This window comes from Rhincodon typus, chromosome 8, assembly GCF_021869965.1.
Source record: "Rhincodon typus isolate 14 chromosome 8, sRhiTyp1.1, whole genome shotgun sequence".
NCBI lineage: Eukaryota > Metazoa > Chordata > Chondrichthyes > Orectolobiformes > Rhincodontidae > Rhincodon > Rhincodon typus.
The window spans coordinates 77,329,524-77,343,050 of NC_063339.1; the positions used below are offsets into that span (position 1 = coordinate 77,329,524).

Here is a 13,527-nt window from a genome sequence, read left to right on the forward strand (position 1 = left end):
TAGAGGCAACACAGTATGGAGCTGGAGGATGAACTCCATACTGTGTTGTCTCTGACTCCAGTATCTGCAGTTCTTGCTATCTCTGAGTAAAAAAAATACACATTTTGAGCAGTGACAACCCTCTTAGATTTGTTCGAGATTAACTGGCAGCAGATGTGGAACAATCTTGAATGGGCTGACAGTGTGAAAAGTGAAATACAGAGGTGCAATAGTGTCATGATTACAGAACTAAATTCATTACAGGTATTTCTCCATAATGCATGTTTCGTTTATGCAAATTGGCTGTAATGTGATTGATCAATAGTGGACACTATTTGGATAATATGAACTGTCTGCTGTACAGGTATAGCGATTTCCTTTCACGTGATTTTCTATGGCGATTTTCTATAGCGCAAGGTCACACAGGAACGCAACTATCGTGTTATAGGAGAAATACCTGTACTTTAATTAGGTCATTTGTGAAACTGAAAGTCAATAAACTTAATAATTTGCAGGGATTGTCCGAAAAACACACGTGGTTCATGAAAATCCCAACATGACTCTCAAATTCAAATTCTAAGCAAAAAGTCTTTCAAGCATGAACCAGAAGAATACAAGTGGTTTGAGGATTGTTTGTAGTACCATGATAACACTGCAGGGATGAAGAAAACCTTCAAGAAATGCTCTTAATTTGGCTCTCCTGTGCCTTCAAAGACATTTCCTAAAGGATCCAACAAAAAAAAACATAAAGTGGTCCTTTGGAATAGGAAGCTTCTCCAGAATAAATGGAAAGATTTATATTTCTTCTTTGTCTATTAACAATTGAAACAGGGCAGAAAGCTGAAACAGATAAATAAAACCTTATTCATCAGACAACAGTTTATTTTATTAACAATTCTTGGTGACTGAGAGACAAATGCAACAATTTATAATAGAAATTTTGCAAAAGAATCTGAACATTTGTAGCAATATAAATCTTCTGAGTGGTGCAGGAACATTTGTGGTTTTTAATCACCCTTAATTTGCCATATAGCAGCTGGTGCACTTCCTGCTCAGCAAAAGTGACTTCCGCACAGTCCTTGTAAAGGTGAAGTCCTATCTTCACAGCAATAATACCTTACATTGTGTTGTGTAACGAAACAGACTTTGAAAAGATACAGCAACCGAAGACACAGAGCAGCAGAATCATACTGCAACACAACCCGCCAATGACCTGGCATATTCCTGATTCTATCATTAGAGGGGTCACCCTGGTTCAATGGAGAGCGCAGGACACGCCAGGAGCAGCACAAGGCATACCTAAAAATGAGCAGTTGGTGAAGCCACAAAGCAGACTACTTTCATGCCAAACAGCACAAGCAGCAAGTGATAGACAAGGGCTAAGCTATTCCACAACCAACGGATCAGGTCGAAGATCTGCAGATTAAATGACAATGTGGGGGCCTGTGATGGTGGATGTTTGTCCTTCCAATGTGAGTTATAGGAGTCCAAAGTCTGCTGCTGGTCTGACATGGAAGAAGATGTCTCCCTGCAGAAACTGGCATCAAATTACACAATCCAGCTTAAGTTATACAAACAGAAAACACTGGAAATACAGTACTTAACAAGATAAGAAATATTCATGGACAGGGAAACAGAGTTAATGGTTCAGGTCTGTGAGCTTTCATCAAACCAGCTTAAGTAAGCTGTGACCTATTGTGTTACAAGAAATTTCTTTTTTTTTTAAACATTTGACCTTACACTGTCAATCAGTTTATTTTCTGATTAGTATGGCACATTTTACAATAAACCTCTAATACAGCTGTGGGCCTCATGCCACCAAAAGTGGTCACATTTCTAGTAAACATGCTTTACAATCCTATTGGTGAACACAGAATCAACTTTATTTCCTTACTTTAAAGGGTATGACTCATCTGTGGCTACAATTCCCAAAAGCATAGGTTAATGTCTAAGCCAGCTCTAATTCAATTAGCCATTCAATGTGTCAACCTAGAAACAGAGATCAACAGGCTTCTCAAACTGAAAAAAAGCAGCACAGCTCAGTCCAATTTTATTCTGACATGAGATCTACAAATATGCACATCTCTGTAGGAGTCACTGCCCTGTAGTTTGTACTAGCTCTACTGTCTTGGTCAAGATCACACACTGCGGATCAAATCTGGAAAGTACCTGCTCCATGTTTCACTAACTGTCCTCTAAGAGATTGAAAATCTGAGAGTTAGGTTGCCTTATGCTTAAATATGTATAACTGTTTATACTTCAGTTAGATTATGTCAATTAGCTTAACACAGGGAAAAAAATAAGAGGTATTCATGTAATAGCAATTAGAAAGTCACAGGGCTTTAAAATATCCAACAAAAGATTGGATTTTTGGCACAAATTTAATCTGTTGAAGGGCTATGGGTGTCACTGACAAGGTCAGCATTTATTGCTGTTTCCTAATTGCCTCTCCACTCATTGACAGTTTAGCGAAGAATCACCACATTGCGGTGGTCTGGAGTCACATATAGACCAGACCAGGTAAGAATGGCAGATAACCTTCCCTTGAGGATATCAATGAACCATGGGGCTTTACAACAATTAACGAGTTGTCATGGTCATCACTTCTGGGTCTAGCTTTATATTCCAGATTTATTAATTGAATTCAACTGACCTGATGGGATTTTAACTCCAGAGCATTTGACTGGGTCTTTGGATGACTAGTCCAGTGACATTCCATCATCTCCCCATAGAACTGACACCAGAACAGCAGTTGACCATGAATTCAAATGAAGAACGCTTCTACTTTGATACAGATAGCTCAATGTCTGCCCATCAGTAATGAAACTTCAGCGTCCAGTCACACCCTAAATTAAGACGCAGACCTTCAATGTTTAAAGAGGACTTGCCCGCATTATAGGAGAAATGCACTGTGCTCTCTTGTCCATCTGTAAACGGAAATTACAAAATGGTCAGCAATATCACTAATACCAGAGTGGCGTATCAAAGAATACAACAACAGCTTGAATTATATAGTGTCCTAATACAGCAAAAATTGAATTTGATTGTGTCATTTGAAGAGATATTAGGACAAGTGACAAAATGTTTGGTCAAAGAGTTTGATTAAAATGAGCGTCATAAGGGAAAGAGACGCAGAGAGACTCAGAAAAGAAAATCCAAGTCATAGGGCCTAGGCAATGATGGAGTGAGTAAATTCAGGAATAGATAAGAGTGGAGTTGGAAAAATATTAAGTTATTTGAGAGCCGTAAGAGTTGAAAAGGTTACAGAGATAAAGGCATTCTCCAGAAGGGAAAAAATAGTAAAACTGGTGAATACACTGGCCCAATTCATATACATCAAAATTGAGCTTCTGTATGACCAGTACACTCATTTCCATGTACAGGTACTACTGTATTTTTTTTCCCCCACAAGGAGGTGATTGGGGAGATGCAATAAGGGTGGGGAATGGGAGTTAGAGAGGTGGTTTGAACAAATGGAAAAATCCAAACACAAAGATACAAATTTTGAATTTGAAGAGTGGTTGGACTGAGAGTTAAGATAGCTCACAAAGCACATGAATAGGACTTGGTACAAGTTACAACAGCAGAGCTTTAGATAAAAGGAAGTTTATGGAGGGTGGGAGATGGGAGAACAAACCAAAAAGCAGTGGAATAGTCAAGTATGGAGTTAATACACACATGGATGAGGCTTTCAGCATAGATGGATTAATAATGTTACAAAGGTGGAAATGGGCAGTCCTGGTGATGCAGAAAATATGGGGTCAGAAACCCAGCTTCTGACGGGCAGTATGAATGGAAGCACATTCCAGACAAATTGTTATCCTGTCAATTCCTTTCCGCCTTTTAGATTTTCTCAGAAAGTCAAAGCAACAGTTATGTACAGCTGCCCTGAGGCAAATATTTTGAATCATTCTACTGCCTGTTTTCTACAAAGCCAATCTCATTTGGTTGCTTAGTCAGAAACAGAGTAGTTTATTTTAATAACACATCCATTTTCTCTCCTACCCTCTCCTGGGTAACGGTATCAGAAATAAAAATCAGTCTAATGCCACCGGGCAACTCTCCTGGTCTTTCTTCCAGTGGGGTTCCCTTAATCACTATCCCTACAACTTCCTCAGTGCTTGTCAAGTCTTTCAGATACTACCGGCTCTATTGTGTATTTCTAACAGTTTTTTGTGATTACTCAGCTGTACAAAATTCTCCGTGACAATGGTTCACAGAGAATAGTTAGGTCAATTTATGTACCTGGATGCCATGCCATCACACATGTAGGACTTGCAGCTCCCATAACAAGGATCCTCTCCACCACACACTCAGTGCAGTACCGTCCCTTCTCATCAGCACACCTTAACAGAAGAGATAACAATTACACAGTTTAGCCTTTACAGAGGTAGTAAGCCTCAACGCTGAGTAACAATTACATTTGTTCAGTGCCTTTAAGTTAATGAAATTATCAAGGTGCTTCAAAGGAATATACAAGATAAAGCATGACAGTTAGCCACATAGGGAGGTACTAGGGTAGATGACCAAAATCATCATAAAAGAGGTAGGTTTGAAGAAATATTTCAAATCACAGCCAAGGCTATTGTCTGATATTCTGTCCATGGAGATGCTGAGCAGCTGGGATGATTGATTCACCTTGCCTATTACTAATTAGACCTAATCTGGGAATCCTTAGCAAGCTGGGACAGTAAACAACACTAGGGCGAATGATCTCAGCCGATTTTTCACTATTACCCACCAACTTCTAAGTGATTTTCAAAAGATTGACCAGGGACTTGTTAATCATACTTGCTGGATAACATTTGCTTCGTTTACAGCTGATCCCAGATAAGTCAGTTCTTTGTGAGCCCCCTTTGCTTCATGGAAGATTAGATCCTTAATATTATTTCTGTGGCAGACCAAAGACTCTGCAATTTTACTGACATTGTCAATGCTACCCAAAGTTCAATTTCAAACCTACAACCTAGCCTCACCCATACTTCTTGCTTCCACCTCTACAACAATGGCCATCAACCCCACACATTGACACTAAGACCTTCGGAAAGCTTTCCTCACCTTAGAGTTCAAAGTAGGGTAATGAGATATGACTGAGGATTCTGGGAGAATTGGCTTGGACACTACAACTGAGAAGGGGATTGCAGAAGACCCGGTGCTCAATAGGAAGAGGTAGTGAGAAGTAACTGAGGACAATTCTGGGAGATTCTGAAAGTTTTTCCTCCCTGTCGGCATAGAAAGGGAGGCAAACTCACACGGGAGCAGTACAGAAGGGAGGGTTGAAGTGCAGGCGAGCGGTAGTAATAGGGCACTCTATAATCAGGGGCACAGATGTGCATTTCTGTGGCTGTGAGTGAGACTCCAGGATGGTGTGTTGCCTCCCTGGTGCCAGGTCAAGAACATCTCTGAGCAACACAGATCATTCTGAGAGGGAATGGTAAGCAGCCAGAGGTTGTGGTCTATCTTGATACTAACAACATGAAGGGAGAGAGATGAGGTCCTGCAAAGGGAACTTAGAGAGTTAGGAATAAAGTTAAAAGACAGGACATCTAGGCTCGAAATCTCATGATTACTCCCTGTGTCGCATGCTAGTGAGGCCAGAAATAAGAAGATAATACAGATGAAGCATGGCTAAAGAGTTGGTTTAGGAGGGAGGGCTTCAGAAATCTGGATCAATGAGATCCCTTCCAAGGCAGGCGAGACCTATACAAGAAGGACAGGGGAAGCACCAATATCATTGCAGGGAGGTTTGCTAGTGCCACTTGACATTGTTTAAACTAGGGTGGCAGAGTGTGGGAACCAGTGTAGTCGGTCAGCATATGCAGTGATTGAGGAGAAGGTAGAGGTTAAGTGAAATAAGTCTGACAGGAAGAACAGGCAGGGCCAGGTTAATGAACACGGCAGCAGTACATGAAACTACGATGTTGTAGCCATTACAGGAACTTGTTTGAGAAAAGGGCAGGACTGGCAGGTCAATGTTTCCGAGTTTAAATGGTTCAGGCATGACAGTGAAGGATGTAAACGGGGTGGGGGAGTTGCATTACTGATTAAGCACACCTTGACAGGACATCTTGGAGGGTTCATTCAGCAAGGCCATATGGGTAGAACACAGGAATAAGAAAGGTGCAATGACTATGATGGGGTTATACTATAGGCCCTCCAAAGAGCCAGAGGGAGATAAAGGAACAGATATGTAGGCAGATCATGGAAAGACGTAAAAACAACAGCGTTGCTGTAGTGGCTAATTTTCATTTCATCAATATTGACTGGGATTCCCTCAGTGCCAATGGCTTAAATGGGACAGAATTTGTTAGGTGCATCCAGAGGGCTTTTTGAAACAACATGTAGATAGTCCAATTAGGGAAGGGTTGTACTAGGGAACGTGCCAGGCCAGATAATCAAAGTCTCAGTGGGAGCATTTTGGGAACAAGGATCATAATTCCGTAAGTTTTAAGATAGTTATGGATAAGGATAAGGCTAGTCCTCAGGTGAAAGTGTTAATTTGGGGAATGACTAATTACAACAATATTAGGCAGGAACTGGAGAAATTAGATTGGGCTGGCTATTTGAAGGTAAATCCATATTTGATACTTTGACAGCCAGTTGCTCAGAGTTCAGGACCAGCATGTTCCTGTGAGGATGAAAGATAAGGATGGCAAAATTCGGCAACCCTGGATGACAAGAGATATTGAAAGATTAGTCAAAAATGAAAAGGAAGCATCTGTAGGACACTGAAATCAGTCAAGGCCCTTGAGGAATATAAAGAAAGCAGGAAAAAAATACTTAAACAAGGAACTAGGAAGGCTAAAAGGGGCCAGGAAATGACCTTGGCAAGCAGGATTAAGGAGAATCCCAAGGCATTTTATACATATATTGGTACGTTGATATTCCACGGCATGTCAATAATAAGGAGGAAAAGGTGTTGGCTGTCTTGGAAAAGTTTAAGGCAGATAATTCCCCAGGGCCTGATGGGATCTATCTCAGAATGCTGATGTACTAAGGGAGGAGGTTGCTGGGGCCTTGACAGAGGTCTTTGTATCCTCTTTAGCTACAGACAAGGTCCCAGAAGACTGGAGAATAATAATATTGTTACTTCATTTAAGGGCAGCAGGGGTGAGTCATGAAATTTTAGGCTGCAGTCCTTACATCAGTGTAGGGAAATTAGTGGAAAGGTTTCTTCGGGACAGGATTTACCCACATTTGGAAAAAGTGAGCTTACTGGGAAAGTCAGCGTGGTTTTGTGCAGGGAGGTCTTGTCCCACAAATTAGATTGAGGTTTTTGAGGAAGTGACAAAGATGATTGATGAGGGTAGGGCAGTGGATGCAGTCAACTTTACTAAAACATTTAACAAGGTCCAACATGGTTGGCTGGTCCAGAAGATTAAGTCACATGAGATCCATATCGAGTTGGTAAGTTGAATATAAAACTGGCTTGGTCTTAGAAGACAGGGCAATTGTGAGGGGTGATTTTCTGACTGGAGGTCTGTGACCAGCAGTAATTCACAAGGATCAGTGCCAGAACCTCTGATGTTTGTGCTATATATAAATGGATGAAAATGTAGGTGATCCGAATAGAAACTTTGCAGATGACATGAAAGTTGATAGAGTTATGGATACTTCAGAAGGTTGTCACTGGATTTAGACCAGCTGGAAAACTGGGTAGAGAAATGGCAGATGAAGTTTAACCCGGACAAGTGTGAGGTGATGCATTCTAGGAAGTGAAATGCAAGTATACAGTAAATAGCAGGGCCCTTAGGAGCACTGTTATACAGAGGGATCTTGGGGTGCAGGTCCATAGCTCCCTGAAAGTGGCAACATGTGGATAATGTAGTAAAGATGATACATGACTTGCTTGCTTTCATTGGTTGGGACATTTAATATAAAAGCTGGCAAGTCATGTTGCAGCTGAATAAAACTTTAGTTAAGCAACATTTGGAGTATTGTGTGCAGTTCTTGTTGCCAAACTATAGGAAGTATGTGGAGGCTTTGGAGAGGGTGCAGAAGAGGTTTACCAGGATGCTGTCTAGATTGGAGTGTATTAGCTATATGGAGAGGTTGGACAAACTTGGATTGTTTTCACTTGGCAGTCAGAGCAGCAACATGATAGAAGTATCTAAAATTATGAGAGGTGTGGATAGGGTGGATAGTCGGAGTCCTTTTTCCAGGGTGGAAATGTCAAATACTAAGTGGGAGGGGAGGGGTTCGGGGAAGATTAAAGGAGATGTGTGAGGCAAGTTGTTTGCACAGAAATCGGTAGGTGCTTGACACTGCAAAGGAAGATGGGAGAAGCAAATATGATAGCAAGCATTTAAGAAGCATTTAGGCAGAAAAGTGAACAAGCAGGGAATAGAAGCATACAGACCGTGTGCAGGCAGATGAGATTTGTTTAGATTGGCATCATAGTTGGCACAGACATGGTGGGCCAAAGCACCTGCCCCTGTGCTGTGTTGTTCTATGCTCTAAGAATGAGGTGATCTCATTGAAACATCTAAGGTTTTTAACGGGGTTGACAGACTAAATGTTGAGAGGGCACAGTCTGAGAATAAAGGGACACCAATTTAAGACTGAGGTGAGGAGAAATTTCTTCTCTCAGACATTTAAGAGTCTTTGGAACAGCTGTGGGGGCAAGTCCTTGTGTATACTTAAGGGTGAGATAGATTCTTGATTATTTGAGAAATCAAGAGTTACGGGAAAAGGGCAGGCAAGTGGATGCGAGGCATGCAGGGTCAGCTATGATACTACTGAATGGTGTAGCAGGCTCGAGGTACCAACAACCTATTTCTATTCTTATTTCTTACCATCTTATGGACCTTAAGTAGTATGTCTTCAGTTCACAATGAGAAAAGGGGTTGTGAGTGCCCTTGAATCATATCTGACAATTAGGAGTCAAATGGAAGGTGTGACCTATCATCTGTGGGAAGTCATGGACCTTACTGGCATCTTCTCGATGGGAATTTACTTTATTACTATGCTATGTAAATTACTGCTGTAGAAATTGTGACTTGACTTTTTCTCTGCAAGAGTCTCTTCTTATAATGGGCATTAGTGTCCACCTTCACTTCAGAAAGTGATTGCATGTTGAACCTAGTAACAGTTGCACTGATTTAGAAATAGCCATCAAGTAAAATGCATTATTGAATCGAGTTCTCTTGGTTATATACTTTATTAAAATTACCATTGAGGTATTACTCTTCCAGATGTGCTTCTTCATGATGACCAAAGGCTATTAATAGCCAGCTACTTCAAAAAGTTGAGATTTTTGACCCAAAACTCTGAATAAGAAAAATTGAAAGCTAAACTGTCAATACTACTCACACTGATGAAAATGTATTGTCCTTGAAGCTGAATTTCCTGAGTAAGAATTGATTCTTGTTCTTATAGTTGAACGAGTGCCCATCATCAAGAAACAACTTGCCTGTGGCTGAGTTCTACAACAGAAATATAGATGGAAAACTGAAGAACTGATAACCGATAATTATGACAATCTGCTTCAGGCAGTTTCAGTTTGTTTTTCCCTGGTTTACTACTTGTAATCTCCCAAATGCAGTTCAATTACATTAGCAGAGTGAGTTGTAGGCTGAGAACATAGCAAGATGCACCAGCTGCCCATTTGCAACACATCAGTTCCTTGACAAAATGTTAATTTGGCATGAAGCTTACTTACTTTGGATCTCCCAACTGCCATGTTGGATACAGAGATGATACTGCATCTATTAAGCACATAAACCAAAAGCTTCCTATAGCAGCAATTCACTTTGCCGAGGATGACGAATAAAAATCTGAACTGGAGAAGAAACTGACTAATGTAACTAACATCGATAAGACGGGAAAGAGATCAAAAACACAATTGAAAAACTGCAGATGCTGGAAATCTGAAATAAAATCAAAAATGCTGGCAAAACTCAAGCAGCATCTGCGGAGAGAGAAACAGTTAATGTTTTGAGTTCCACATGAGACACAAAATGTTAGCTGAGTTTCTCTCTCCACATGTAGTGCAAGATTTGCAGGAGTTTCTCCAGAACTTTCTGTGTTTATATATGAGATCAAAATCATCTATTTTAATCAATGTTATTATCCTGTCTACTTAGAAAAGATCGCTTGTTAGTCACAAAAAGGCAAATGTTAAACACATGATGCAAATTGACTACAATTCTCTAAAGTGATAACAGTGATTACTAGGGCAGAGTTTAGATGCCATCATCCTGTAACTTCAAACCTTTCATTGTGCAGGCACTGCAGTCAACAAAAAGAACTCTCTCTTCTCAGATAACAAGGTGTAGAGCTGGATGAACACAGCAGGCCAAGCAATATCAGAGGAGCAGGAAGGCTGACGTTTCGGGCCTAGACCCTTCTTCAGAAATGGGAGAGGGGAAGGGGGTTCTGAAATAAATAGGGAGAGAGGGGGAAGTGGATAGAAGATGGATAGAGGAGACAGACAGGTAAAAGAGGCGGGGATGGAGCCAGTAAAGGTGAGTGGAAGTGGGGAGGTAGGGAGGAGATAGGTCAGTCCAGGGAGGATGGACAGGACAAGGGGGCGGGATGAGGTTAGTAGGTAGGAGATGGGGGTGGGGCTTAAGGTGGGAGGAAGGACAGGTTAGGGAGGGGGGGACAAGCTGGGCTGGTTTTGGGATGCAGTAGGGGGAGGGGAGATTTTGAAGCTTGTGAAGTCCACATTGATACCATTGGGCTGCAGGGTTCCCAAGCGGAATATGAGTTGCTGTTCCTGCAACCTTCGGGTAGCATCGTTGTGGCACTGCAGGAGGCCCAGGATGGGCATGTCGTCTGAGGAATGGGAGGGTGAGTTGAAATGGTTCGCGACTGGGAGGTGCAGTTGTTTAGCGTGAACCGAACGTAGGTGTTCTGCAAAATGGTCCCCAAGCCGCCGCTTGGTTTCCCCGATGTAGAGGAGGCCACAATGGGAACAGCTGATGCAGTATACCACATTAGCAGATGTGCAGGTGAACATCTGCTTGATGTGAAAAGTCTTCTTGGGGCCTGGGATGGGGGTGAGGTGTAGGGGCAGGTGTAGCACTTCCTGCAGTTGCAGGGAAAAGTGCCGGGTGTGGTGGGGCTGGAGGGGAGTGTGGAGCGGACAAGGGAGTCACGGAGAGAGTGGTCCCTCCGGAAAGCAGATAAGGGTGGGGAGGGAAAGATGTCTTTGGTGGTGGGGTCGGATTGCAGATGGTGGAAGTGTCGGAGGATGATGCGTTGGATCCAGAGGTTGGTGGAGTGGTACGTGAGACGAGGGGGATTCTGTTTTGGTTGTTATTGCGGGGAGGGGGTGAGAGGGATGAGTTGCGGGAAATGCGGGAGACACGGTCGAGGGCATTCTCGACCACTGACGGCGGGGGAGGTTGCGGTCCTTAAAAAACGAGGACATCTGAGATGTACGGGAGTGGAATGCCTCATCCTGGGAGCAGATGCGGCGGAGGCAAAGGAATTGGGAATAGGGGATGGCATTTTTGCAGGAAGGTGGGTGGGAGGAGGTGTATTCTAGGTAGCTGTGGGAGTCGGTGGGCTTGAAATGGATATCGGTTTCTAGGTGGTTGCTGGAGATGGAGACAGAGGGGTCCAGGAAGGAGAGAGAGGCATTAGAGATGGTCCAGCTGAACTTAAGGTTGGGGTGGAAGGTGATGGTGAAGTGGATGAACTGTTCGAGCTCCTCGTGGGTGCACGAGGCGGTGCCGATACAGTCATCAATGTAATGGAGGAAGAGGTGGGGTTTAGGGCCAATGTAGGTACGGAAGAGGGATTGTTCCACGTAACCTACAAAGAGGCAGGCATAGCTTGGGCCCATGCAGGTACCCATGGCCACCCTCTTTGTCTGTAGGAGGCGGGAGGAATTGAAAGAGAAGTTGTTGAGGGTGAGGACGAGTTCAGCTAAGCAGTTCAGCTAAGCGGAGGAGGGTGTCAGTGGAGGGGGACTGGTTGGGCCTGCGGGACAGGAAGAAGCGGAGGGCCTTTAGGCCATCTGTATGGGGAATGCAGGTGTATAGGGACTGGACATCCATGGTAAAGATGAGGTGTTGGGGACTGGGGAATTGCAAGTTCTGGAGGAGGTGGAGGGCATGGGTGGTGTCACGGACATAGGTAGGGAGTTCCTGGACTAAGGGGGAGAAAATGGAGTCGAGATAGGTGGAGGTAAGTTCGGTGGGGCAGGAGCAGGCGGAGACAATGGGTCGACCAGGGCAGTCAGGTTTGTGGATTTTGGGAAGGAGATAGAAGCGGGCGGTGTGGGGTTGGGGAACAATGAAGTTGGAGGCTGTGGGTGGGAGGTCACCTGAGGTGATGAGGTTGTGGATGGTTTGGGAGATGATGGTTTGGTGCTCGGGGGTGGGGTCATGATTAAGGGGGCGGTAGGAAGAGGTGTCAGAGAGTTGGCTTCTGGCCTCGGCGATGTAGAGGTCAGTGCGCCATACTACAACTGCGCCTCCCTTGTCCGTGGGTTTTACGGTGAGGTTGGGATTGGAGCGGAGGGAGCGGAGGGCTGCACGTTCTGCGGGGGAGAGGCTGGAGTGGGTGAGAGGGGTGGAGAGGTGGAACACTTCCTCTTCCGTACCTACACTGGCCCTAAACCCCACCTCTTCCTCCGTTACATTGATGACTGTATCGGCACCGCCTCGTGCTCCCAGTTCTTCCACTTCACCAACGCCTTCCACCCCAACCTTAAGTTCACCTGGACCATTTCTAATACCTCTCTCTCCTTCCTGGACCCCTCTGTCTCCATCTCCGGCAACCACCCAGAAACTGATATCCATTTCAAGCCCATCGACTCCCACAGCTACCTAGAATACATCTCCTCCCACCCACCTTCCTGCAAAAATGCCATCCCCTATTCCCAATTCCTTCGCCTCTGCCGCATCTGCTCCCAGGATGAGGCATTCCACTCCCGTACATCTCAGATGTCCTCGTTTTTCAAGGACCGCAACGTCCCCCCCGTCAGTGGTCGAGAATGCCCTCGACCGTGTCTCCCGCATTTCCCGCAACTCATCCCTCACACCCCCTCCCCACAGTAACAACCAAAACAGAATCCCCCTCATCCTCACGTACCACTCCACCAACCTCTGGATCCAACGCATCATCCTCCGACACTTCCGCCACCTGCAATCCGACCCCACCACCAAAGACATCTTTCCCTCCCCACCCTTATCTGCTTTCCGGAGGGACCACTCTCTCCGTGACTCCCTTGTCCGCTCCACACTCCCCTCCAGCCCCACCACACCCGGCACTTTTCCCTGCAACTGCAGGAAGTGCTACACCTGCCACTACACCTCACCCCCTCATCCCCATCCCAGGCCCCAAGAAGACTTTCCACATCAAGCAGATGTTCACCTGCACATCTGCCAATGTGGTATACTGCATCCGCTGTTCCCATTGTGGCCTCCTCTACATCGGGGAAACCAAGCGGAGGCTTGGGGACCACTTTGCAGAACACCTACGCTGGGTTCACACTAAACAACTGCACCTCCCAGTCGCGAACCATTTCAACTCCCCCTCCCATTCCTCAGACGACATGTCCATCCTGGGCCTCCTGCAGTGCCACAACGATGC

The 13,527-nt window shown here is 44.3% G+C and overlaps 1 protein-coding gene across 5 annotated transcripts in view; it reads right to left on the bottom strand.

Moving 5' to 3' along the window:
* Positions 1-843: 843 nt before the first annotated feature.
* Positions 844-13,527, bottom strand: part of LOC109925408 (neutral alpha-glucosidase C-like) — a 95,688-nt gene continuing 83,004 nt past the window's right edge. For 3 of the 5 annotated variants that reach the window (XM_048600158.1, XM_048600159.1, XM_048600161.1), the window contains 3 exons: positions 9,292-9,404; positions 4,225-4,325; positions 844-2,906 (listed from right to left, as the gene is read on the bottom strand). In XM_048600158.1, the coding sequence (XP_048456115.1) occupies positions 2,794-2,906; positions 4,225-4,325; positions 9,292-9,404 (327 nt within the window). In that variant the 3' untranslated portion in view covers positions 844-2,793. The remainder of the gene's footprint in view (positions 2,907-4,224; positions 4,326-9,291; positions 9,405-13,527) is intronic. The other 2 variants (XR_007262666.1, XR_007262665.1) reach the window with 2 other exon arrangements.